At 39.9% G+C, this 27,542-nt stretch overlaps 4 protein-coding genes across 4 annotated transcripts in view; 2 read left to right on the forward strand and 2 right to left on the reverse strand.

Annotated features, from left to right (window-relative positions):
* Window positions 1-18,908, reverse strand: part of LOC128738873 (serum response factor homolog B) — a 75,707-nt gene extending 56,799 nt beyond the window's left edge. Inside the window, exon 1 of the mRNA XM_053834327.1 lies at window positions 18,746-18,908. The gene's annotated coding sequence lies outside the window, so the exon portion shown is untranslated. The remainder of the gene's footprint in view (window positions 1-18,745) is intronic.
* On the forward strand, window positions 5,452-15,502 carry LOC128738871 (aromatic-L-amino-acid decarboxylase). Its single transcript, XM_053834326.1, has 6 exons — window positions 5,452-5,581; window positions 13,223-13,407; window positions 13,617-14,539; window positions 14,607-14,746; window positions 15,090-15,270; window positions 15,328-15,502. Exons 1-6 carry the CDS (start codon window positions 5,452-5,454, stop codon window positions 15,500-15,502), a joined length of 1,734 nt encoding a protein of 577 aa, XP_053690301.1.
* A 2,999-nt stretch (window positions 18,909-21,907) lies between the features above and the next one.
* On the forward strand, window positions 21,908-22,868 carry LOC128733590 (peptidyl-prolyl cis-trans isomerase H). The gene is made up of 3 exons (XM_053827291.1): window positions 21,908-22,176; window positions 22,237-22,413; window positions 22,478-22,868. Exons 1-3 carry the CDS (start codon window positions 22,093-22,095, stop codon window positions 22,769-22,771), a joined length of 555 nt encoding a protein of 184 aa, XP_053683266.1. The 5' UTR covers window positions 21,908-22,092; the 3' UTR covers window positions 22,772-22,868.
* A 356-nt stretch (window positions 22,869-23,224) lies between these two features.
* Window positions 23,225-25,229, reverse strand: LOC128736878 (coenzyme Q-binding protein COQ10, mitochondrial). The gene is made up of 3 exons (XM_053831376.1): window positions 25,014-25,229; window positions 24,870-24,950; window positions 23,225-24,719 (listed from the first exon to the last, which is right to left on the reverse strand). Exons 1-3 carry the CDS (start codon window positions 25,082-25,084, stop codon window positions 24,266-24,268), a joined length of 606 nt encoding a protein of 201 aa, XP_053687351.1. The 5' UTR covers window positions 25,085-25,229; the 3' UTR covers window positions 23,225-24,265.
* Window positions 25,230-27,542: the final 2,313 nt, after the last annotated feature.

Below are 27,542 nucleotides of genomic sequence, written 5' to 3' on the forward strand. Positions count from 1 at the left end.
TTGTTCACTACTAATTTTTCAGCACTCACTTCTTGTTTCTCATTAATCACTTTCCATTACTTAATTCCTCTTGCTTACTTATCATCTTCTTGAAACATATAATCCATATTTATCCATATTTCACGTGAGTACATGATTCTTCACACCGGTCTTGCCACATACGACATGTGGTGGGGCATTGTCATACTGGAGGATAACTCGCTTTCGCCATATTGCCATATTTTAGTATTTTTTTTAGTCAGCAAGCAAAACTTCATAAAAGCAAAGCGTGAGTTGCAGAAAGAAAGTTATTAACAATCGATTTCCATGTCACAGAAAGCAACTAAAATAATTTTTGTTAGAAATTGAGATTAACTAATTGAATGTTTATTGATTTTTGCTTAGCCCTCTATTGATCAAACAATAAATCAACGCAATCTGTTCAACCGGACAGGTGTACTCACTTAGTATTTCTATGATAAAAAGTGTTCTGATTTTATTCAAACTTTGCGTGTTTGTGCGTTTTTTAAAATTCAAGACCTGGATTTTTGATTTGGCGCTTGGCGTTTCTCCTCTTGATTTAGGGTTGTCCCATAATCATCATCCTTCCTATGAGACCATTTTTGAAAAATTCATGACTTTTGAATTACTTGACCGGTTTTAATAATTTTGATAGCAAATGAAAGGTGTGATAGTGAGCTTTTAAGAAAAATTTGTCTTTTTTGTACTTTTGTTCCGGTTATCCAGCTGGTCGCTTAATAGCGTATAAAACTCTTTGCCGGGCCCTTTTGTGTTGTCATCATCAGAGTATGTATCAGGGAAACCTCAAGCGCCAGTTTTACCAGATTGACTGAGACTGACAATGTCGCTCACTAAACCACTGGTAGAGCCCCAAGCCTAGCCGACACATGATGAGTATAAAAAGGTAAATAGATCGAATTTGTAAATGTGCTTTGCCCTGCTTTGCCGCCAACCGCGCACCCGCCATCAATTTTCCAATACAAACAGCAATAAATGAGCCAAACTAAGAAGACAAATCTCGGATCATCAGTGGTAATCAACTTATCAGGGCTCGACCCATGGCATAATTTTCATCTTTCATCCACCTGGCATTTATGCACTGTCTCAAGATAGGCGAATTGAGCGCAGCACGTCCTGGAGGTCTGCGATAGTCGACAGAAGCTTTAAAGCATAGAGTCGTACCGGCCAACCCCCAACCCCCAACCCCCAAGATCAAACCGCATAAGACAGCCGCCGTCATATCGTCATACATAAGAGCGAGAGTTCGAAAGGTATGCTTATGCCGGCGTGTACGTTAGAATGAATACGGGTGTGTGAGAAAATTAAGCCACACAAGTGCGGGCTTCGCAACACTGATCTGAACCCTTTTGACATTGTTCCAAAAAGAACATACCGAAATCGGAGCAGGGTAAAAGGTGTACCCGGTTGATCAATTGAGGTTTAAATAACTAGTTTTGAAAAATCATGAATTTTCGATGGAGTGTTGATTTTATCCACCTATCATACCAATATGCACGATAAAATTTAATGCACATGTTCTATATAACTAAGGAAATTATTAAAAAAAAAATCATTCAATCGATTATAGCTATTATAGTTGCTATAAACCAAATCGATCAGGATGGTCTGACAGCAAAGCAAAGCCTAGGTGCTACATTCCGGTATCGAAACTTGACCTTCTGTTTTTATACGACAGACTTCGCAGCCAGCTGTTAGAGTGCAGGACAATTGCAGGGCCAGTTGCTTCGATCCTATTGACTCTAGCAACCTCTCCCAGTTGAGATTCGAACATACGACGACAGGCTTATTACACCAGCGTCATACCTTGAAGCCAACTGGGAGCACAGTGGATCTGACAGTAAAACTTTACTTTTTCGGCTCACGGATGTATATATATTTCAAGTTACCAAAGCTGGCGGACTGGGGTGACATTGCGATTTTCGTTTCGAGTGTTTTTGGTTCGAGACGCCCATTTGTTTAACGAGGTCGAAACGAACCAAAATCACTCGAAACGAGATGCGCAATGTCACCCCTGATTTAGCTTTTTAGCAGAGTAAGCTTTATGCTTTATAGCTTTCTAGAACAATATGAAAAGCTTCATTAAATTTTATTACTACTTTCCGCATAACGTGATAAGACTACCTGAGCTTATAACCTAATTCGCAAAGAGGTTATAAACACCTTCCGAAGAACAATGTTGCAGATCGAGCGAGAAGCAAACGATGCCTACCCGTTCGCGAGCGAATGTGAGAAGCATAGCATCCAACGCTTACTCCACTGACGCAAGTGTACGACAAACAACCGCTTGTGCTGTGTGCATACATTCTGCTAACGACACACTCGCGAACGCACAGCCTCGTAGCGTCGTTCTGTGCAGCCCGCAAGCGTGAGTAGGATGTATGGCTACAGTACAGATTATGTTTTATATCTTCTTTTTTTTCATCCTACGACCATATCTTACCCGCGAATACGAGTACGGATCCTCGTGAGCGTTCGATAACAACTGCTAGGGTTTCAATGACGAGTGAGAACAATGACCGACGCTGATAGCTAAATACTCTCTCAAAAACTCATCGCAGGGCAAGGGTAAAAAAGGGAGGTTCCATTTTTAGATGTGTTCATATGCTATCCAACGGAACAGGTAATAATCGCACCGCGCAATATCATTGGACTACACCGGGTGCAGTAGAATTTACCATTTGAGTGTTTGCAAGCAGGTTTCAACAGGTTTGCCAACGTGAAGCTCTTTGCGAATTGCATTGTCATGCTGTAGAAATAATTTTTTGTGTCTATTCGTATCTTGGCCATTTTTCGCACAGACCTCAATTCAATTACATCAGTTGAATTCGATACCGCCCAAGTAACAATTTGGGTTTTATTACACTCTTATGATGGCATTTAAGACCAGATTGGTCTTGAAGACCACCATAAGAGTACAATAAAACCCACATTGTTGCTTGGGTGTTCTCATGTGATGATCCTTCGGTGTCAATGGCTGATAATAATGACAAACCATGATATTTGACCGTATTGATGACGTAGATCCGGGAATGACGTGGGACCGGGAAATTAGCTCTCTATTTTTTTTGGGTTACTGTAAATAATCCATTTTTTATCACCATTTTTTTATGCGATGAAGTAATTCCTTCCTTACGGGAATAAAATCCTGTTTAAACTAGTAGCATTGTTTTATTTGTGTATTTTGTCCTTCATTTCTTCGAATGAAAGAATAAATTAAACACTGCTCGCAAATGACTACTATTTGGCACAAAACCTGCTGATTAGTTGCGGACTTTTACTGTAAAGAGCTGTGTCAGAAAGGTCAAAAGTTGCAGCTAGCAATTGGAATGATTCATTTGAAGCCATTTTTTCTTTATTGTGATTTGCTATTGCTATTTTGAAAAAGAAATAACGAGAACTTAGTTGCGTTAGATACGTTAGAAAGAAATGATAACTACAGATTTTGACAATGCCATGGAAGACCAAGATATGAAGGCAAGGGTGAAAACGGCAAAATTAACATTACATTATATGAGTCACACTCAACATATTAGTTCGTAATTTTTCCCAAGCCAACTAATACCAGATTAAAACCCAATTAACTTCGAATGCATTTTTTTCCTGTATGGACTTATCACCATGAGCAGTTCTTTAATCTATTGTGATATCGTCAGTTATCGTTTGCTGTAATCCGCACTGCATTTCTTTCCTACAATCGGTATTAAGTGAGCGATATGCTTATTATCAATTTAATCCGTGCTTACGTGCATTGGGTTTTTACTTTTCCTTGTTCTAATATACCCAACCTATTTTGTTCCTCCAGCCAGTACTATCTCCAGTTAAAGTGGATCATGTTGAGTCTGTATTAGGCTCCTGTGATCAGTACAGCAACTATTAGAGTCACTTTTGCGCTGTCAAGAGACTTTATCGGGGTGATAAAAAATTCAGCATAAGAAATAATAATAATGCGCTACAACTGAACCAGGAGAACGGACGTGAAACTAGTTTTACCACTGCTATTTAAGTTGTATGTGACACTTGTTTAAGCCCCATCACTCGTTCGCTACTTTTATTTTTATTCCAGCATATAAACTTTATCAATACTTCTAATTTCGATTCTTTAAACATTTTCTCCGCTTATGAAAAACTATGTAAAACTAAGGTTCTGTTGGAATTTCTGGAATAAAAACAAGACCGTGAACTGAAGAATGAGAACAACCAGCAAGGATATTTGATCAGATGTGATTATCATTAATCACTAAACTGAAATAAAATTAAAAATGAAAGTAAATACATACTGAAAACTGTATGCTTTGTTAATCCTGTTTGCCGTAAGTTTCTCAAAGAACCGTGGCCGAGCTTCCTTTGTCTCTATTGTATATTGGGAAAAATGAAACTTATGCTTTTAAACAAAATTTCCGGTTCATTAGGAGTTTTGATCGATATGCTTCCGAGACTTTTTCCAGGTTGAAAACAATCAAATGGGCCATTTTCCCTCCAGAACCCATGGCGGCACCTTGCTACAATCGATGAAATTACGTTACACCCAATAAGCACGATTGATTGAGTGGTTCTTTTATTTTACAAGTTAAATATTGTTCGATAAAATAAGGAAAGTTGTTAATTCTTAGCTTACGTACTCGCACACATTTCATCGTTGATCGCTGATAAACAAGGCGCCCCCATTGAATACAATGTTCGTTTCACCCAATTTGGCTTGATTGTGCGAATCCTTATGGCTAGTGTAATCGAACCGCATTTTTCCCAGATGCACTCATTAACGTTAATTATATTACCTACTACTAGGAACTAAGATCAAACAGTCAGCAACGGTACTTACAGAGATTCCGAACCTACTCTTTTATTTTTCACGAAAAAAAAGCGTTACTGACAGCAGCTTAGCAAAATCCGCTCTGATCTGCCGTCGTGCCGTGCGTGTAGTCGTGGTTGGTGGGTGAAAAGCGATGGGCACGTTCACAACTTCATCGCAGATCCTCTGCTACTAGTGCACTGCAAGCCAACCAACGACCAACCACACCGCCGCCGTTCGCACCAGCTGGTGCTGCTATGCACGAGAGGAGCAAACTAAGCGAATTGGATAAAAAGCTTTCGCGCGATTCGGTTCGCAGTCAGTCGAAGTCGCGAATCGGAACGAACAACTCGAAATAAAGAATAAATTGAAACGCGTTAGAGCGCCAAGTTTTGCCATCGGTTGAAATTGTTTAACAAATATTATTCCTTCTGTGAGTGGGGCGTTTGGCAGTGGATGTAAAAGCAAACCAAATCAAAAGAAGGGTTTAAGAAGTTAGCACGTGCTGAGTTTATGTGACAGTGATTAATTGCGATTATCGTTAGAACGGAAATATTTTCCTTCCTACAGTGCCACAAAATCTGTAGAATTTCGAAAGTTTGATCTGATTGGTGGAAAAGATATAGTGCCAAATAACAAAAATGAATGCTGAAGAGTTTCGGGTCTACGGAAAGCAGATGATCGATTACATCTGTGACTATGGGAATACAATCGAAGATCGAGACGTTGCGCCGACAGTCGATCCCGGCTTCTTGCGCCAGCTGTTGCCAGGTAAGCTAGCACTTTCTAAAACTATTGAAAAGTGATTTCATCAGCATCAGGTTTGAACCCTCACAATGATTTATGTTTACTCGAGTGATTAGCTCCTGTCATAAAGTTAGTCACTAGCTGTAGTGTTTCGATGATTATCGAATTAGCACTTGTCTCGTAAATCTACCACTGGATTGCCACATAAAATGAATAAGATACGGATCGTTTGTGTTCCATGTCAACAGAAGTCAAGCGAATGTCAGCTGATAATTAGTTTCTTTCCCTCCGTCGTCGGTGTTCGCCGTAATGGATAATCCTTTTGAGCTTTGTCAAAAATAAACCATATTGATTGCCACGCAGAAACAGTGAAGAGGCACGTTTTCGATATTCAATTCAATGAATGGAAAGTAACTGAACGGGTGCTAATAGTAGCATGCGCTCCTACGTCTAGGTTGCCGTTCGGGATTCCAGTAGACTGACCGAGAACAAAGGTTATAACGACATAACGAGCCGGCTAATCCGTTTAGGTCATGCCCTTTTCCGTTTGAAGGGAAAAACACATAATAAATGACGGCTATTGAAACGTGGTATCACGTTTGTTTACATACACGATTTTTGGTTCGGTGCACTTCGCTGCGAACGTCACTGATGGTTTATGCTTTCTACGTACCTGTGAAAGAGAAGAGAATACAAGTTCTGTATTAGTTATGCATCAATTGATTTAGGGGTTTTTATAACTGTGCTGCCGTTTTACCGATAATTAATCCTTGTTACATAAAGATCCAAATAACGAAATACGATTGAAGTGCTGAACAAGTTTGTCAATTCATTGAAAAAGGCAGCTAGTGACGTGTAGTGGCACAGTAGCAGATAGTAGCATGTAGCTTAGATTTACGCAATAAAATTAGAGTTAGAGCATATTCATTTTGTATTTTTGCGAAGATAAGCATCTGATAAGTAGGAAGAATTCTGGACATGGGACGATATTCTGGAAATCCTGCCTAAGAATTCGATTCATGTGAATACTTTTCTGACACACTTTGACGCGTATATCAACTTTGAACATTGACAGTTTAAGTTTTTTTTAACTTTAAAAACGCCACCGACTGCCTTTTTCAAGTGGACATGATTCGTTCCTTTTGCAACAGAGCTGTCGCAACGCAAGAGGATTCCAGTTTGAGATTTAAATAAACAAAAAGCCGAACGAGTTTATCATTAGCATGAACAAAAGATAATAAATCAACCTCATATTTTTGTGTTGACTTATAAATGAAATCACATTTGAATGATTTTCTATAACGATAGTCTTTCAAATAGACGAAGGAAATGGTAGAAGAAAGTAAAGAAACATAGGTGTTTTATAGTATCCCCAGGGCTGGACAAGATGTGAAGGGAAAGTCCTGAAAATTAGATAAAGGAAACGATCTTCAAAACAGCACTTACTAGGTTAACAATGGGAGTCAATTACAATCGGATTCTAAGACAACCCAAAAAGGAACGAACTACAAACCTAGTAAGTACTGCTTCAGTGAACCTCTGCTTATCTAATTTTTCGCTCAATCCCCTTCACGTCTTGTCCCGCCCAACTCACGTTTCATTACTTTGTTCTACCATTTTCTTCGTATATTGGAAAGACTGTCGCTATAAAATATAATTATATTGTAAATTTGTTTCGGTCTGATTTCAACTAAATTTGAGAAAAATTAAAGCAAATTCTACATAATTTCGTCAGAAAAAGTAGAGAAAATTTTAAACCATGCGCTATTTTTGTGGTTTTCATTTGATACGCATTGATAACAAGATCAATGATAGTTGTTCAAACCGAAGTTTTTGCTTTATTAAAAGCTACAGGCTCTGCGGAATTGAGTGGTAGAAATGCTATTAAAGTAGCCCTCTACCTTCATCGTCGCCTCAATTCAGTAGTGCCCAGCCATAGGCATGGTGCGGGCCAAATCTGATCGTCCCATGAGTGCCGCGGGCCGCAACGATCTCTGACTATTCCTGCGAATAACAAAATATAAAATTTGCCCCCACCATCGACAAACACCATCGGAAAGGAATTTAGGAAAGGTTTAAGCCGGAAAGCATCTACAACATGCACGAGTCATTAGGACTAAACTGAGTGACCCCTGTCCCATTTACTCATAAGTCCACCGTCCCTCAAATCAGTCCGCGGGCCGCACGAATTATCCCGAAGGGCCGCATTTTGGCCATCACTGCCTCAATTCTCCTTGTTAAGCTTGCCTTCGGTGTATGCTTCCGACGTTGCGACTTTTACTGAGCGGACTAGGCGCTCCCGGGTGCCACCTATATGGATATACCAGGCGGAATAAACTGACGTGTGGGAAGTTAATGGATAATGGCGCTATTGGCGGGTGGAATGGAAGTCCGTGCTCGGCGTATTTTGCACCATTCCGGAGCATTGGAATGATAAAAGATTAACGAATCTCGTCAACGACAATCTGTGCATTCACTTGATGATAAATATGGTAGTATTTCGCTACAAGAGTTTGATAAGTGAAACTGGAAAAACATAAAATAAAATAGAAGGTTTCGTGCCTAGTGACACGGATCCAGATTTGACGTAAGAATACGAAGGTGAACAATTGGTTTCCAAATGCTGAAACCGAGGATCTTTGTTTGAATTTTAATAGAATTCTTTAATGACAATGGATAACCCTCGATAACAACTGATTGACATTTAAAATACTAAGCAATAGCGGTGGGGTTTCCATGAAATTCTCCAAGACTCTGAGCAACGAGAAAACTTTCTTTCTTTAGAATTTGGCTTTCCGACAATCGAACAAGGTTTTCCTATTTATATCTGCGATGGCGATAATGAATAAAATGTAACGAGAACCTGTGAAACACACCTTACGTTGGCATTCAGTAGCATCAAAATTTACAGCGTCAATCTGCATTGAATCGAATAGTTGATGTCAAAGCACCCAGTACCTAGTTCATTCTTGTTGATCCTAACCTTGTTATCTTTTGAGCGACGTGATAATATACGAGCTAAAAGTTCGACCTCACCGCCATCCGTTCTGCCTTCAACAATCTTTTTCTCCAACGGTGGCAACTAGCAAAGGCGGGAGAAGGTGATGATATCGGGAACTCCTGCCTGGCCTATCAGCATTTGTGGCTCGAGCAACACGTTATTCACAATCATATGGAAGATTTGTGAATAAATATGAATAAATTGTAAATTTACATTGGAACATTCCTGCGTTGCACATTTTGATATCTGTGTTTGGAAAGCATCATTATTCGCATGACAAAATTGACCTCTATCATACCATTTTGGTATTTTGGTAATAGCCGACATTACAACATTACAAAAATGGTCAAAACAAATCAAGAAACCGCGCAGTTAAAACCGTGCAAAAACTATTTTCTTTAGTTACTATTTCAGTTTTCGTATCTGAAAGATTCCTGTTCGATTTGGAAATTTTGATAAAATTTCAATGACAAATTAAAGTACCCCTGATAATGACTTATTCACTCGAAAATATTTTGCGATGACAGTGGAGTTTGCATGGAATTGATTTCCCGGAGGTAACCGAACAAGCCATCCTTCTTGATATATCTGCAATGGCGATAGTGAATAAAGTGAAACGAGAACCGTTAAATACAAGTGTACAAAAACTAATTTCATGTTCAATTAGTATAGTATTGGTAGACCTGATTGGAATTGATTGATTTTTAATCGCTTAATTATGGCACCAGATGTTCCATTAACTGCTGAACAATTTTGGTCGTTTGCTTCGCTTTCTTCTTTGGATATGTGCGTTGGCAGGCAATAGTACCAAAAGTTGCCGCGCCATTTTGCAACTGAACCGAAACGCTTGATGTCAAAACGTTCAGTACTGAACCGAACATAACTGCTGAGCGATGGCGAATTGTACAACCAGTACATACTGAAATGAGTGTAAATTTACATTGTCGTTAGAGCAAAACAGCAATGCTTATTCCAACCTATCACATTGCTTGGGTTTTTAATAAGACAATGTCTAATATTTTTTCCGTTTTCATTCTTCTAAAGCGAGCCTCAGTACAGAAACCAAGCACGTATTCCTACGTCAAAGGATACGCTAAAACGATAAAAAGATAAACTGAAATGATAATTTTCCTTACGGAAGAAGTTAAGCTTTTTTTGTGAAGAACGAAAATTGCATGAACGGTGAAAAATAATGCGCTGGTGAGGTATGCGTATTACTTGAATTGACTACTCTCAATCTCCGGTCGAGTGTGTTATCCAATTACACCACCAACTAGTTTATCATCAGAGACTCGATCAAAAGTGCGTTAGAAATAATATAGAGTGAATTATCTATTTTAGACAGGCGTTACGCGTATTCTATTTCGGACAAAATCAAATGAACGGATCCAAAATAAAGTACGCGTAACGCCTATCCAAAATGGATAAATGACCTGGGTTACTCATACAATATTCTTCGCTGGGTAAATGTGTGTAGAACGAACGAAATGGGAGAGTGAAAAAATGCAGTTAATCCTTCCATAAAAAAGTAGTTATTTACTTTATGCCAAAAAAAGGAAAGCCTAGATGCTCCATTCCATTAATATCGAAACTTGACCTTCTGTTTTATGCGACAGACTTCGTTGCCAGTTGTTAGAGCACAGGACAATTGCAGGGCCAGTTGCTACGACCCTATTGACTCTAACAGCCTCTCCCAGCCGAGATTCGAACATATGGCTTATTAGGCAAGTGGGGGGCAACACGGAAAGTGAGCACACTTACAATCAAGGATGGATAATCAGCGATTTTGATCAAATCTGTGATCACGCACAGATCACGATCCGTACAATACATGACAAACAGTGAATCTTTAGCATTGATCACAAGGTTTTGTTCTCTAGACAGTCTCAGCAGCCGATCACAGTGTTACATCTTACCTTGCTGCGAGAAAAACGATTACTCATGGTGTTTGTATTGAGATTCATATGCTGCACACAACTAATCGTCTGTATCTGCTGTATTTCTCAACGCAATCATGCAATGAACATGATCTGACATGAGGTTTATCATAATATGTACATATCGTGACAAAGTGACAAATTTGTCGCTTACAAGTAGTGATGTCAGTGAATCTGAATCTGATCGCTCCTATGATCTTGATCCCTAGTAGCGATTTTTTCCATCCCTGCTTACAATAATTTTACTTATATCAACTTATAACTGACTCAAATTAGTTATAAACAGTCAGCTCAACTGTTTTTAAACAAGTGTGTTAGTAGGGTTGTGATATAGTCCAGTTGCTTTCTCTGTATTCCGCACATCGTTCGTTTTGCAGATTCGCTATAGAGTGAGCGTCCGTGCTTAGTGTCGGTTTTCACCCTTTTTTTATACGCTTTAACTATTTCTTAACAAATTTCGCCCTCTAGAACCAGGAAGTGCGGAGACTAGTTGTAATTTGCACTTGGGCAAGTGGTTTTATTACGCACCTCGAGCCAGTACCGCTCTTTTAACATGCCCTGGCTTGTGAGACAAGCGTCAAGTTAAAGTAGAAGCAAAATTCAGTATGAAGTATATGAAAGAGTCGAGAATAAACCCATACAAAGGTCACATAACATCGAATGACCTGATTCTACTTAGATTTGAACCCATGACCACTCGTTTGTTAAAGCAGACTCGCTAACCTTGCGGCTACAGGGCAGCAATTTACTTAGAAAAAGGGGGTTTAAATATTCAACCGTTCAGAATGGGTGCGCACGGTTGATTTTTTAGTTGAAGCAAAATTTGTTCTGATGTTGTTACAATGAAGTTTTCAGTGATTTCTTGAGGTAAAAATTAAGTTCACTCCGACGGAAATGAATTAAATCCAGTGGGGTGCTATCCCTATCTTAACGAACGGTGTTTGACAGTGGACTTAACGAAGGGCGCTATTGCAGAAAAAGCCGAAAAAGCGCCCGCCTGACAGGTACATTTGCTGCCAACCTTCTCGAGTTGTCGAGTGAAACGTATGCAGTTGGCGACAAAAACATGGCACCCATCGCATGCCCCTGATTAAATCACTACGGCAAACCCATTTCTAATCAGTAATGTGTATTTGTGCTTTAACAAGCCACCGAAATTTATAACTTTTTGTTGTTTCAACAGCAATATTCTGCTTTAACCTGATGAATTCAGTTAAATGCATCGATCTTCGAAGCTTAATAGAAATCATTCTAACGCCCATCTTGATTTTTTTCCACAGTGTTCAACTAATATTGATTTTTTTTTTCGAAGTCATTTCAACTGTTTTGCCTATTACGCAATGATAGAATGAAGGGGATTTCTGCTTGTAGTCGGTGTAAACAAACTTGCAATTTCCCAACGAAATAAAGCTTCATTATATCTCCTATCAAGAAACTTCGTGTGCTCTTTGCCTTATTTAACACTGACGTAATAAAAAAACGTAGTCTTGCAAGCTCGCAAGGTCGTGAAGTTGCTTTCAAATCGAGGGCTTCGGACAATAATTATCCTAAGAGAGTCAAATTGAAACTGCCACGTTTGAGCCTGCCTGTTATTATGAGGTATTTCTGTAAATGATCTTAATCAGTGTATTGTCATAGGCAGCTTCCTTGTCTTAGCTACACAAACATTGACAAACTGCGCGTCACATTACGAAACAAGTTTTTTCGGCAGCAGTTATGAGATTAATTATTCTTCTTCTCACGTCTCGCATATCTCGTAAAAAGTACCGACTAATGCACGCCGGCTATATTTGTAAATAAACTAGGCAATAATCCACTTCGTAAAGAAAAATCTTGGCCAGAGATTATCAATCTTCAGGCAAAACATAAACATTTGAAATTCTCTTTCGTTGAAATTAACACCGCTGACTGTGTGTCATCGAAAAAAAAACAGCTTTGCTTGCACGACTCGCATCTCGAAACCCCGAAGTTGCTTCTTTCAATATTTGCCAAAACGCTCAATCGAACGTAAGTCAACCATATGGTTGGCACGATTGTGTCACTGGGCTGTACGCTCCTCCGATAAACTACCGGGCGTTTCCACTTTACCCTTCTCAACGGTACCACCGCTGCTGGTTCGTCGCTTGAGCCACCGTTGAATCCACAATCATACTTGTAACTAAGTAAACTATTATTCGATTGGGGCTTTATAGTGAGTCCGATATTTACTTTGATGATCGAACTTTATATTCTTCACTCTACTTCTAAATTTATCATTCATTGAAAAGGTGATTTGAAGTGCGTGAATCAGTATAATGTTAAAAATAGGTTATAAATATAAAAATTTACAAATCACGGGTTGCGTATGTGGACCTTTGTGTCACTTTGCATTAACACGCTAATTGGCGATAGTGGAAACGCGAGATATTGTAGATAATGACACAATACCATTCATTGGCAAACACTACTTCAATATTGCATTTCTTCCACTATTATTTATGGTACGAACAATCCAGGATAACGTATGGGTTTTGAATTCCATCTAGCGAATCAGGTCGCACGAGCAATGGTAGAAATCTACCCTTGTGACAATTTATTAATCAATCAAGCGTGCAGGAATGTGCTGTACCTACGTACTACGTGCACTATTTTTAGCTCCCTACCCTCCTTCGAGTTCGACAATTGGTATGTGCTTGCGTGGTACACTAAAATTTCTCCTCTGTTTTGTTTTGCTTTTCTCTCCGACAGATGAGGCCCCCCAGAAGGGTGAAGACTTCAAGCGAATGCTCGAGGACGTCGAACGTAACATCATGCCCAATATGGTGCACTGGAATCATCCGCGATTTTTTGCCTACTTCCCGTCCGGAAACTCGTACCCATCGATCCTGGGTGACATGCTGAGCAGTGCCATCGGGTCAATTGGATTCTCATGGGTAAGTCACCGTCCTCACCGTGCTCAGTCAGTGGTCGTTCAAATGCCAATATTTGCGCGCGATCGTTCGACGATCGAACAAATAAATGATCCCATCCTCGCCTCACCATGCGAAACAGAGCGTTTTACGCGTTTGTTTGCTATGGACTCTCCACTCGAATCGAAAATTAATAATTACTTTCTGACTCTTTTCATTGTTTGCAAACACAGGCTTCATCTCCGGCGGCTACTGAATTGGAAGCGATTGTATTAGACTGGTACGCTAAAGCATTGGATCTGCCAGCTTTCTTTCGAACCGATTATCCTCACGGTAGCGGGGGTGGCGTTCTGCAGGGATCGGCTTCGGAAGGTGCACTGGTTTGTATGATGGCCGCCCGGGCACGGGCCATTAAGACACTTAAAGGAGACAACCATGACGTACACGATAGCGTTTATCTGCCGCAGCTTGTGGCCTACGCTTCAAAGGAAGCACACTCATCGATAGAGAAGGCAGCCAAGATGGCAATCGTTCAATTGAGAGTTCTCGAAACCGACAGTCATGGGGTGTTTCGTGGAAAGACTTTACAGGAGGCTATCGAGCGGGATTTACAAAGCGGATTGACACCGTTCTTTGTAGTTGCGACCGTCGGAACGACGTCGGCTTGTGTGTTTGATAATTTGGTTGAGATTGGCGAAGTCTGTAAAAAAGTGTCAAGCATCTGGTTCCACGTGGACGGAGCATATGCAGGAAATTCATTTATCCTGCCAGAAATGCGACGCTTCAAGAATGGTTTAGAACATGCCGATTCGTTCAACACAAATCCCAATAAGTTATTGCTAACCAATTTCGATTGTTCTGCCATGTGGGTAAAGGATGTCAAACTGCTCACGACAGCCTTGGCAGTGGATCCCCTTTATCTGCAGCATGATCATAGAGGCGCAGTAGATTTTCGTCATTACGGAATTGCTCTAAGTCGCCGATTCCGAGCGTTGAAGCTGTGGTTCGTGTTTCGGACTTATGGTATCGTTGGTCTGCAAAAATACATCCGTAATCACATCGCGCTGGCTAAGCGCTTCGAATCTCTCGTACTGATGGATGATCGATTTGAAGTACGTAATGATGTCAACCTCGGACTGGTTTGCTTCCGTTTGAAGTAAGTTGCATGCAACTATCCGTTCTGTTTGAATTTGTACTAAGGCGTTTTCTATTTTAACTGACAGGCAACCGGATCGCATTAATCGTGATCTACTCGCTCGCATCAATCATTCCAAGAAGTTTCACATGACACCGGCCATGGTTGCAGGCAAATATATAATTAGATTTTGCGTTACTTACGAGCACGCTACTCCTGAACATATAGGTAAGATTTTCAAAACGATGCAAACGACAGTACCCATTCGAATATCGTAAATTCATCGTATACGGCGATATTGTTGTTTTGTTTGAAACGCTCCTCTAAAATGTGATGCAATACTTGGCCGGTTGTACGCGAGAACGCATCAACCGTATTATTTTTCACACTTTTGGCGCCATCATTTGCATAATCGATATATTAACGGGGGTTCAATAGTCTTATCTCCTAGCCCACGCTTAGCTTTCACTTTATGTGCTCGCCCGTTGTGGGGGTTGTTTTGATTGTCAACAGGACTATTTGGAACCATAATGTAGGTACTGATGCAATCTTTTCGTTTGTTTGCTAACAGATTACGCTTGGGAAGAAATCAAAAACTTTGCCGAAGAAACATTGGCGGCGGAGGATATCGACAAAGTTGACAAACAACCGATTAATAAGAAAGCACCGAAGAAGCTCACCCGCAGCATGTCCACTCGGTTCTCCTTCACACGCAGTGTGTCACGCGAGATTTACGAGCGACAAAACAGCCGGTAAGATTAAAAACACACATTCATATCAAATGCAAAAAATATTGAATCTAACGAAAGTGAACGTTTGCTCTCCAGTTCGCAGCTCACGGACGGTGCCACCCCAATCGTTATCATCGATACCGATGAAATCCTGCAGAACCTGCAGCGGGCGTCGAGGTTGAACGGATCGGATCGGCCATCCAGCCAGGCGGAACTGTACGAAACGGATAGCACGGACGAGGCAAGCAACTGACTAGGGCCGGAAACGCCCACCGCAACGACCATGACAGTGTTCGTGCCTGAGGCCGGAAAACTATTCCACGAGGATCATTACCCACCGGGGTCGCCGGCGGCGCTCGATTTTGGCGGCAGTCTGGGGCGCCAGTACAAGTCCAAAAGTTGCTCTAGTATTAGACAGATGTGATGCTATAGCTTTAGTATTATGAATTGTAATGCATACTTTACGCTATCTCCCAGGACTCTACATTGCTATGTTTTGTTATAATTATCGTACTGTATTGAAACAAAAGTATTATTAGACAAGTAGGAACATATTTAGCAGATCCATTTCTTTTTCATGGATGCCATCGTTGATGTATACATGTGAGTATGTAAAGTGTAGCGTAAAATAACTAGCGAACATAATTAACTGATAAACAAATACATATATTTATTCCTTTAAATTGCTCGGATTTTTATTTATAAAAAATTGTAATTGCCTGTTTTACTAATAACCAGAAAGCGATCATCCCCTACGATAAAACTAAATCTTGACGTGGTGTAGGGCTTTTTAACTAATCAGTAAATAAACAGCGACCACGTTTACTTCCAAATGTGGGTATATGTCAAAATAATTTTGTAATTTCAAGTGGGACTCAGGGTAAAACTTTATCAAATGTGATTGTTGCGTTGTTCACATAGTGCTTTTATTTCGTTTAGAAATAAGGCCAGTACAGGGAACTCTGATTATTAATAGATGAATGTATCTCGGGGTCATCCCTATTTTTCACAAATATCTTCGAAAAATGTCGGATTGAGAGGGTCGACCGGGGGCTCAGGGTTAGTAAGGGGATGTAAGTGGGATACCAGACCCGGTTTGGATACCGAAGGAGCATTCTACAATGATTACGACCAATGATAGAGGCTCTAAGGTAGCAGATACGAAGATTAAGTCAATTCTTGTACTATATTACATTTAATTCACAATAATATGTCAGAGGTCAGTTTTTTGGGTTTGGATGGGTAATCGGTTATGGAGCTCTTTGGTCTCGAGGGTTGGGAGGCGGGCGCGACTCTATGGTTTGAAGCTTCTGTCGACTACCGCGAATGCCTAGGTCGTGCTACGCTCAGTTTACTTTGTAGACCTGTCTTGGGACAGTGCATGGATGCCTGATAGGTTAATGGCCACCGAAGGTGCGAGATTTGTCTTCCTATTGGTTCATTTGTGGTTGTTTGTGCTGAAAACTTGAAGATGGTGCGCGGTGAAGGACAATCGGTGCTGGGCGGGGCTGATGGGCTCTCCACTTTCTCACTGTGCTACATTTTGCAACTCAAGTCAGGGTCCAGGGCAAAGCACATTCACGTTTATCATTTTTTCTCGTCATCATCATCATTATATTTCAAATACAGTGGACTCTCCGAAATGTTAATCGAATGGGGGATGTGTTGATTAACTTTTCCGAAATATTAACTTTTCTGAGTAGTCCAAAGAGTTATTGATAATGATAAATACAAAAGTGCAAAATATATTCTCGGATACAGGATACACAGAAAGCTGTAAAAAGCGTCAAGAAACCGAAAAATGAGAAATATAGTTAGAAGGAAAACAGACGTGTGTGTTCATCGGACTTTGGACAACCAAAAAAATTCAAACTCTCAGAAAAGTTAAGGCGAAAATTAGCTTTTTAGAGTGTTGCATGGCAGCTAATATTCGCCCAACTTTTCTGAACAATTACCTTTTCAGAGAGTTCACTGTATGACATTCCGGCCTTTGGTAGAGAGATCTCAGTCAGTTCGTAGAGTCCGCACAGGGAAGGAACGCCTCCGCCTGCGGGCTTAGGCGTGTCAGTTATGCTTTGGGATTTACCAGTGCTTTAGTGGGTGACAATGGCTGTCACCGTTAGTAGAACTGATGCTTGAGGTCTCCATGATACTCTGATGATGACAACACAAAAGAACCCGGTATAGAGTTTTATATGCTATTAAGTGATTAGCAGGATAACCCGAGAAAAAGGATAAAAGGACTACAATTTGTAATTGCCTTTTTTACTGATAACTAGAAGGCGATCGTCATTTTTGTTGAAAGAGCTATGAGGGTAAATATTTTTATGGAAGCTTCGAGGAATTGTATTGTTGTTAACCCCGGAGTGTTTTTTCGAATTATGTAACGAAATTTTGTATACAAATAGGTTTCTGAGGTTCCAAAAACAACTAAAAGTTTCTCCCGCACCTCTTTATACCTCTGTGGTATATAAACCTATGACTGAAAGCAACTTACCGGGAAGCTGATTAGACTTATCATGGGTACGATTCAGTGCTATGTGAGAATTTCAGATGATCTATCGGGCCTTTTCGGGTCTCGCTATCGGTAGAACATTAGAGGCGGTAAAAATTTAGTTCACCGCAAGTGAAGATGAATGGAATGAAGATAAATACGTCTAAAATTATGTACGTTTATGCTGGCGGGTGATATCGAGCGCGACAGGTCCCGGCAGTATTGTGGTAAACGATGGGGACGATTTTGGGATAATACTTCAGTTCACTAGCAACTAAACATAGCAACACCGTGAGATTAGAAGGACATATTTCGAAAAGAATCTGCAAACAAGCGGAGTTTTTGAATGGCAAGTGCCAGAAACCATTTTTGGTAGAGAAATGAAAAACGATGAACAAACCGCCAATTCTGCGATGATCCCAGCATTAGAAGATAGCTACAGCACAGCAAGACAAATACGCTGGGCTGCAACCGCGATTGGCCGCAACAAGAATTTTCTACTCTGAACATATTTAAATGTATTATTTCAATAAAATTATTGGTGCTGAACGGATTACATAAGAAACAGTATTTCGAAAAGGGCTTACTACAGATAGCATTGCTGGTTTCTTCGTGAATCACGATAAAATTAGTTTTATAAATCAAGTTATTTCCTATTGGCACCTGTCTCACAGCAGTTACCTATGTACCTTTTACTTCTCCAAAAAGTTTAAAGCAAGCAGATAAAAAGGATAAAAATGATGCATCCCACAACAGTTCAAAATAATGCAATACCGTTGAAGTTTTTAGGAACCATGGAGGCCAGCATGAGACAAACATGGGAATCTGGTCGGTGGGGTAATTATCATTTAATTAAAGATCCACTTCAGCTGACAATGAAATTAAGCCATATCTGAACCAGATTATAAGTGGGCAAGTATTTTATCTGAATAAAGTGCTAAAATATTCAATTTTATCCCTAATTGATATACGATTTATCAATATTATTTATCATCAACTTACCGGTATTATTTCGGGAAGTAACAAGAACAGTAGTATTACAACACTCCACTTTTATTCACTTCTAAGTTATAACACTAGAAAATATTCTACAATTTTTTCGATTCCTTTACCAAAGCTTGGCAAAAACGAAATTCAAATTTCCGGCGACCACACGACCGATTCTTTCTCAACTCGACCACGACAAAATTTCAAAACAAAAACACAACCAGAGACTGAGCTCCCAGATTTTATTTCGATATTCGATCCATCAAATAGCGCCAAAGCAAATTAAATTAAGGTAACGCTAACCCAACCGCTAATCGCTAAAGCCATTTATAATACACTCAAAATAATTCATACATCCTTTCTACGTTGAAAACCCGGAAAATCACTAAAATTCTCTACAGCAAGTTACATGATTTTCAATCCAACACTAAAGCCTTAATTAGGGTAACCAACCTATTTTGGACCCCATTAGCAGCTGTACATAATTTGGACACTTGCATTTGATTTTGCTGTAAGTGTCCAAATTATATACAGCTGCTGAGGGGGTCCAAAATACGTTGGTTACCCTACATTAGAAACTAGACGAGTTTGTTGCTTGCTAGCAAGCGATTTTGCAAACTTGTTAACTTGGCCAGTGTCTCATGTCTAAATATATACCTGATAACTATCCAGCTTTTTACGCGCTATAATGATGGCCTATAAATTGTGTTCGTAATATGCGAACAATCTTTTTGACAACTCTGCATACATCAAATCTGGCACTTTTCTCTTGCAACACTACCGTGCTCTTTCTTTCGTTTACGCCAAAGAAGGAGAGCAAAAATGTGCGATGTGTATAAACAAAACTATTGCTTTCTTTCTTTTGCGTAAACGAAAGAAAGGGCAACACCGCCGTACATGAGAAGAGTGCCCATTTTTGATGGATGCAGAGTTGTAAAAAGACTGATCGAATATTACGAACACAATTTATAGCGTCCGCCATTATAGCTCGTAAAAAGCTGGATAGCTATAGCCTATAGCACAGAGAAGGCTATAGCACGCAGGAAAAAAGGTTAACGTTATAAAAGAAGATAGAATTAACAAAAGGGCGAATGTAGCAAGCGTAAACAAACCGAGTGAGGGTTGATTTTCCTATGAGCGTCCAGCAAAAAATAACCCACCCGTTTTGTTTACATTTGCGGCATTCGCCCTTTTGTTAGTTCTATCTAGAAATAAGGAAACTATAGGGTAATCAACTTATTTTGGACCTCATTTGGACATTAATTTGGACACTTCCATTTGATTTTGCTACAAGTGTCCAAATTATGTACAGCTGCTAAAGGGGTCCATGATACGTTGGTTGGTATAACTATCCAGTTTTTCACGAGCGTCTACGTGGCTACCACTGACCCACTGGTGGATACAGTCTGATTTTGACTTTTAATGCAAGCGCGGTTAATGTGGAAATACTTGATTGATTGCTGTTTGAATGTAAAAATGTAAACACTAATATTCACGATAAGACTAATGAAAGAAACCGGCCATCGGAAGTCTTTTTTTGTAAATAATTTGACATCGGAAACACACGATAGCAACCAGCGAAATATAAACGAACCAGTACTAAGTACGAAAACTGTTCGAACGCAAGTATGCCGTATTTAACGTTAAAGCAGTTACGAACCGTATCATATCCTATCAGATTTACATTTTGATTGCTCAACAAAAGACACATCGGTGCGGATAAAGGGCCAAACAGAATGCTGCGTCAACGCATCCGTCAGCGTCAATTTGACAGTAAACCCATGAGAAAACTGTCAGAATAACGCTGACGGACGCGTTGACGCAGCATTCTGTTTGGCCCTTAAGTATATTTTAACGTCTATTATGACAGATTTGTACTTTAGTCATCTATAATCTTTGATGCTTGGGCTTTTATGCTCTTTGGCGGTTATCATGTGTTCCTGGTACCAAAACATTGGCAAAGAAAGATCATCAGTGAATAGCAAATTAGTTCTATCACGAACACCAATGTTCACATTTTTTAATTGATGTTTCCACAGTCGGTTACGCCTACATGAAAAATTATCTGTTGAATGTCAACGGAAAATACCAGAAAAATCAGTGAAATGTTTTTTTGTAGGGTATGTTGCTACATCGTCGTAATTGCCTATTCCCGTCCTATCCAACACAAATTATGAAAAATATCAGCATTTTTATGACACAATGCAAAACTAGTTATTCCCTGATTTTTTGAGTGTGTGCTCAGCTCAAAGTGAGCTGAGATCTATTTAAATGCTTTTGATCATTAAAGAAGTCCTACCAACCAAATTTCCTTCGTTTTTTCGTGCGACGAAGGAGACAATGTCGACTAATCGTTTTAATTTCCGTCATTCATAAATGAAAATAACTCACGCAAGGCATTGTCGTTATTCTACTGCCAGAAAAACTTGCCTGACCCAAGGGGTCGGTCACTCGGTACAGCCGTTTTTATGTTAGGCGACTTGAAACGAACCGAACTGTGCCGATGATGTACCGAAAGTGCCGAACTGCAAGATTTGTTAAATGCGTTAAAATCTGATAGATCTGGCAACCGTGCGAGATGATTTTGACAACTGGCAGTGCTCCCATTTCATATGTAAAATTGAACCGGAGGTGTGTAAAGCCCTATAAATGTTATTTTTATAAGGCTTTAGAGGTGTGCCGTTTGATATCTCTGCAGTGCCGGGGCACTATGTGCTGAGTGTCCGACCCCTTGGCCTGACCTGTAGAAATTTTGTAGAATAACATTTGTCATGCCGTTCTACATGCGTTGTGATTTTTAGTTCGGACGATAAAAAATTTTGATGGACGGATTTTAAAACGGTACGACAAATTTTAGATATAAAGTAAGTTGCGTAATTTGAATAATATGCGTTAATAGTCGCTTTTCAGTGATTTCAAAGTTCACGGATCGGAAGGTAAGTGTGTTTCAGTCAAATCAGCACAAGAACTTTTGGAGTATTCCTTAAATCCATCCAACAAATGATGAAAATTAGAATGGCTTTACTTATTACGACGGGAATTAGAAAAAAAAACCTATTTAACGTATAGAAAGAACTTGTGAATTTTTCATGGTGCAGCAGGATATTTTAGCTATATCAGTACGATAACGATATTATCGATATCGATACTCCCATCGCGGTTCAAAACAAAACCGCAACCGCGTCGTGCACGTCGGTCTACGATTCAGATTCACGGGATTCACGTTCAGTACGCTTGCCGCTCCGTACGTTTGTAAACATTTTTCTTATTGTTATCGGGATTGTTTTGCATGCGGATGCATACCTGCTTGTGAAGTAGTTTTTATTCTCTGGTGAACATCAGTAAGGATAACATCTAAAGCAATGCCCACTTGGAATCAGATTCAGGCCCAGCTTCGGCATCCCAACAATCCGGTAGTGTTTATGGACATTACAGTGGGTACCTCGGTGAGTAACTATATTGTGCAGTTTTTTGGTGAATGCTTTAATTTGTGGATAAATTTATAGGAAATTGGCAGAATGGTATTTGAATTGTTTGCGGATGTGGTTCCGAAAACGTGCGAAAATTTCCGTCAGTTTTGCACTGGCGAATACAAAAAGGACGGAGTACCGGTCGGATACAAAGGCTCAAGTTTTCATCGTGTCATTAAGGACTTTATGATTCAAGGTGGTGATTTCGTAAATGTAGGTTTATCATTAAATCTTTTTTAAGATTTTTTTTTGTGACTGTCATTTCGATTTTTGCCAGGGTGATGGAACAGGTGTGATGAGCATTTACGGTAACAGTACATTCCCAGATGAAGGTTTTCTGTTAAAACACGAAGCTCCAGGGCTATTATCTATGGCCAACAGTGGGAAAGACACCAACGGTTGTCAGTTCTTTATTACTTGCGCCAAGTGTAACTTTCTTGACTATAAGCATGTTGTGTTCGGACGAGTTCTAGATGGGTTGCTAATTATGCGAAAAATTGAAAATGTGCCGACCGGTCCGAACAACAAACCAAAGCTGCCTGTAGTGATTTCGCAATGTGGACAAATGTAAGGTATTGATTAGATCGTCAGCTTAGCGTATAAAATAATATTGTAAACGAGCAATGCAGTTATTGCGGATAATAGTTGCACACCTGACACTAATGATACCCCCGAAAATGTAATACAAAATCAGCAACAGCAGCACAAAATTAGTAAGTCTATCATTTTCTTGTTATAACATTTTATCACATCACGTAACCGTAAATTCCGTGCCGCCTGAAAATCAAGCATACACGTGTCAATCAATTTTCCGATGTCCGCAGTACCCACACAGAACATATGGAGAGCTATTTGAAGAGAAGTAAGAGAAATAGGTTGGGTTGAACGAAAAGCTCACCAATAACTGGCCTTGGGACGAATAGGAAAAGGGCAGGTTTACGACTATATGTATATATGATAGTCATTTGGATTTTTTTGCTCTATTCTATTTCTTGGAAAATGGATATACACACTGATAGGGTGATTTGCTTTGGTAAATCGAACGAGAACGAAAGTTCAAAAGAAACTCTTGTACTGCTTGCATAATGTAAAGATTATAGGTATTTGTACGAAGGTGAAGAAAATCTAATCGTAATTTAGCATCAAATCATGGCCAAGGTAACATTCGTAGTGATTCCTACTTCCCAGCGGTAGCGGCAGCGAAGGAGTTCGGGTAAGGTTAAGCACAATTTTACTATTGCCCTGCCCCCGCCCAATAGCTGCTATGCAGCCTATGTTGCGGTATAAAAGAGAGGAGTAGGCAAACCATTATAAATAATACATGCTTCCGTTGGTGGCTGCGTTTTTTCACGCAAACTCACGTTCATTCCATCCCCTTGTTTGGAGAACAAAGAGGAATGAATATGAAAATTTGATAATACCCTGAACTAATTCGTTAATAAGAATTTGATGGTGTATAAATAGCCAGTTTGAAGAATGGAAATCATAGCCTATAATATAGCCCATTCTAAATAGGCGTGGGTTCTTCGTCACCTAATTGTTCTCAAAGTACGACACTGCTTCAGTTGTATGTCTATGTAATTTGTATGTAATTTTTGGCTTTTAGCTGACTACTTTCCAATAGAAATGTTAAACACTATTACGCTTCTACGGTGTGTTTACATTTATGGATTTATAGTGACATAAAACTAAAGTCTATTGCCAACTTAGACGTTTTATTCGTCAGTTATTTAAAAAAAACTAGTTAATAAAAAAATATAGAATACTCGCTTTTTACAACAATCTGAACTAGCTTGCAAAGGCGATATTAACTCATCACCTGCCTATTTTGTCTACGTCTCACAATAGTATCACTTTCCTTTCCATGCACTCACTCCCCCAGCTTTCCCGCCAGAGGAACACTCGTAAATTTTTGCTTTGCCTAATATACATAAATTTATTAGCTGTCCGAGGTATAAATATTTTCATTCTCAAACAGAACGTTATATGTATGCAAACGGGGGCTCTTAAGGTCGGCCTCTCTCCTCTTCTTTCTACGCAGGATCGTTAATGAACGAGGTTTGGGTTACGATTTGTTAGCTACCAACACGTGACTCTTAATTGAAGGCCCCCCGTATCGATTCTTTGCTTCCTGAATGAACGCATACTCCATCTGTTTCACGATCTGGTCGAAGAACAGATTCGATAGCTGCGAATGAAGAGCGGATTTGAACTCGAACGCGACCATGAAATCGATTACACAGGACTGCGGTATGTCCTTCAGGCCCGGACTAAACTGCCACGCCGTCAGTAGGTAATTAAACAGCCGACCGTCCACACATTCTGCTTTGACTAGCGTCGGCCGAATCAAGGTTACGCTAGAGGTATAACTTTCGTTTAACGGTGGGAAGCCAATAATCAGATCGGCCTTCAATGAGCCAGGCTTTTTGGCATACACGTGGGACTTCTTGCAGAATGGTACAAACGTGTAGTAGTTTTCTACGTCCGCTACGACAGCATATAATTGTTCCATAGAATAGCTACAACATAAAACAAGTATGACTAAATGTGAAATTAAAAATAAAAGGATTGAACTTTGAATAAAACGTTTGTTTTGCCTAAAATAACGCAACGTGAAAAGGCAAAAGTTCAAGGTCAAATCGTTTTAAAGGCCGTTCATCGTTGCTTACCCTGCTAATTTCTTCTGTTTAAAATCTCGCCTGGTCTTCGTTATGGGAGTGAAGTCAAACAGAGTGCGGTATGTAGAGTATCTACAAAAAATATAAAAAAAAGAATTTATTTCTAAGCTTCACCTGTGGATTCAAATTATTTACAAAAGTGGATGCCTTCCAAACTGAGGTAAAGTGCGAGAAAGCAGTGCATTTTGTGCTACTTTTAGTGACATGATGTCAAATAGTTTATACAATTCCAGCTACACAGCTTATAGGGCTAACACTAAAGAATATTTACAAATATTTCTTATTGAAACTGCGCAGAATAACGAAGAGGAGAGAAACTTATTAATAATTCATTTGCAGAAAAGGCCACCCACAACACTGTGCAAAGCGAACTACATGAAACGTCAAACACAGCTGGTTTGTTTTGCGTTTGTTCGTTTTTGCGTTTGTTCGCCAGTGCAATGCCCAGCGGTTTAACTATCGCACGGACTAATTCTGCTGTCAAAATAAAACGTTCTTCGAATAGGGTAGACGACTTGCAGAAAGGCAAACATTATTTTGTTTCAAACCAATTTAAAGTTTAATTTTAAATTACTTCAATTTATATTATACCTACATTTATATTTAGGAAATTCATATTTTAATTTGGGATAACATCTTGAGATAGTTTTCTGCGCTGCAAAAGCATTTTGTAAAGTATTTGTATTTGCGTAATTTGTAATCATTTTAATAACGTTTTTTGGTTTTAAGAAATGTTTGGGTTTTATTTTTAGCTTCTTCTTGCCTTTAGTACGGTTTGGAATCATTTCCTTGCTACATGTTTAAAGGCAGGCAAATTGCGGGTTTTATCCTTCTAATCTTCAACGTAATTGATGGTCTTTCTCTTGTTTGTGTACTTTGGTTTAGTTTAGTTTAGTTTAGGTAGATTTACCATAGTTGCACTCCGTAATTAACCGAATCGCTCATATTGCACAAAGAGCCAAAAAAAACGTTGGAAATTGTTTTTTGATTTTGTTCTCTGATTTTCGGAAAGAGTCACAAAAATGTTGATCGGAAAAATACCATTTTGTCTTCTACAAATTCTCATTATTTAGACGAATTTACGCTAATTTTTCATTTTTAGGTATACAAAAATAAAAAATTCAAAAACTGTTGGGTTCTCTTTCGCAGTCGTCATCGTGGTCGTCAGGATAGAGCCAGGGCTTACTGTTGCAAGCAATCGTCTCTATTCAACACAATATTGGGCAACTCGTCACCAACTTCTCAGGTGCCTTAGAAGTCACAAATCGCCTTTAACCTGGTCGAGTCATCTTACATATTGAGGCCCTCTGTAACTGGTGCCAATAAAGTTGTTGAATAGAACGGTGTTTGTTACTAGAGATGGTCGGGTAGCGGAAAATTTGCCCGAAACCCGCACCCGTACCCGTACCCGCCGGGTTCGGGTCGGGTTCGGGTATTAAAAAAAAATAATTTGCGGGTTCGGGTCGGGTGCGGGTTCTTAATTTTGTTTTTGAAACCGGGTATGGGTCGGGTCGGGTATCTCTATTGACCACATTTAACACTAAAGATGGTCGGGTACCCGGGCCCGTCCCGTACCCGACGGGTTGCGGTCGGGTTCGGGTATCAAAAATAATAAATTTGCGGGTTCGGGTCGGGTACGGGTTTTTAATTTTTTTCTTGATCGGGTACGGGTCGGGTCCGGGTATTCAAATTTTCATACCCGACCATCTCTATTTGTTACACTGTCTTCCGACAACCTTATGACGTGTCCGGTCGAGCGCAGCCTATGCCGACTCTCGCCAAATGTACGATGGAAATCTCTGCAAGCAGTGCTTGTAACTCTTAACTCATATACCTCCGCCACTCTCCGTTTTTAGTTTGTACACCGTCAAGTGACGTCCGCAGCAGCTTCCGCTCGAACATGGCAAAGGCGCCTATGCCCTTCATTAGCAGCGTCACAGCTTCAAGTTCGTAAACAACTACCGGGCTAATGAGCGTTTTGTAAATTATCCGCATTCTACAAGCTCATCTATCACTTCTAATTGGTCACCGTCAACGGTTAATACCTTTAGTGAAAGACACGCGATTGTCTCCTTTCAATCTAGCGTAGATTGCCTTCGTCGTCGTAAAATCGTGTTTCTTGTTTCGATGCCTGCTCTTCGGATCACCCCGACAAGATCGATGTTGAAAAGCATGTAGGATAAGCCGTTAACTTATCTTCAAGCTTTGCCGCAACTCGAAGAGAGTTGAGAGTGTCTCCGAGATGCAGACGAAACACATCACTTAATCTAATTATCTGCCATAGCTAGTCGCGATCGACTGTACCGTATGCTGCTTCGAAATCAATGAAGATGTGATGCGTGGGCACTTTGTACGCCTGACATTTCGGGTGCTGAAAATTTGGTCCAAAGTGTTGCGAGCTCACATGAATCCCGCCTGATAATTAGCTACGAAACCCCCTCTATCGGTTCCGACCATCTGGGAAAGTACCTTGTAAGTGGCGTTAACCAGCGTGATGCAGCGATAATTGCAGCAGTCGAGCCCATCACTCTTTTTGTAGATGTGACAACTCCTTCCCTTCATGTCTACGGTAGTTTCTCCTCCTCCTAAATCTTGGCAGTAACCAAGTTTAGAGCCGTTGTACGCGTTTCTCGGCCATATTTATAAAGTTCTGTTGGTAGGCGG

This window comes from Sabethes cyaneus, chromosome 2, assembly GCF_943734655.1.
Source record: "Sabethes cyaneus chromosome 2, idSabCyanKW18_F2, whole genome shotgun sequence".
Classification (NCBI taxonomy): Eukaryota; Metazoa; Arthropoda; class Insecta; order Diptera; family Culicidae; genus Sabethes; species Sabethes cyaneus.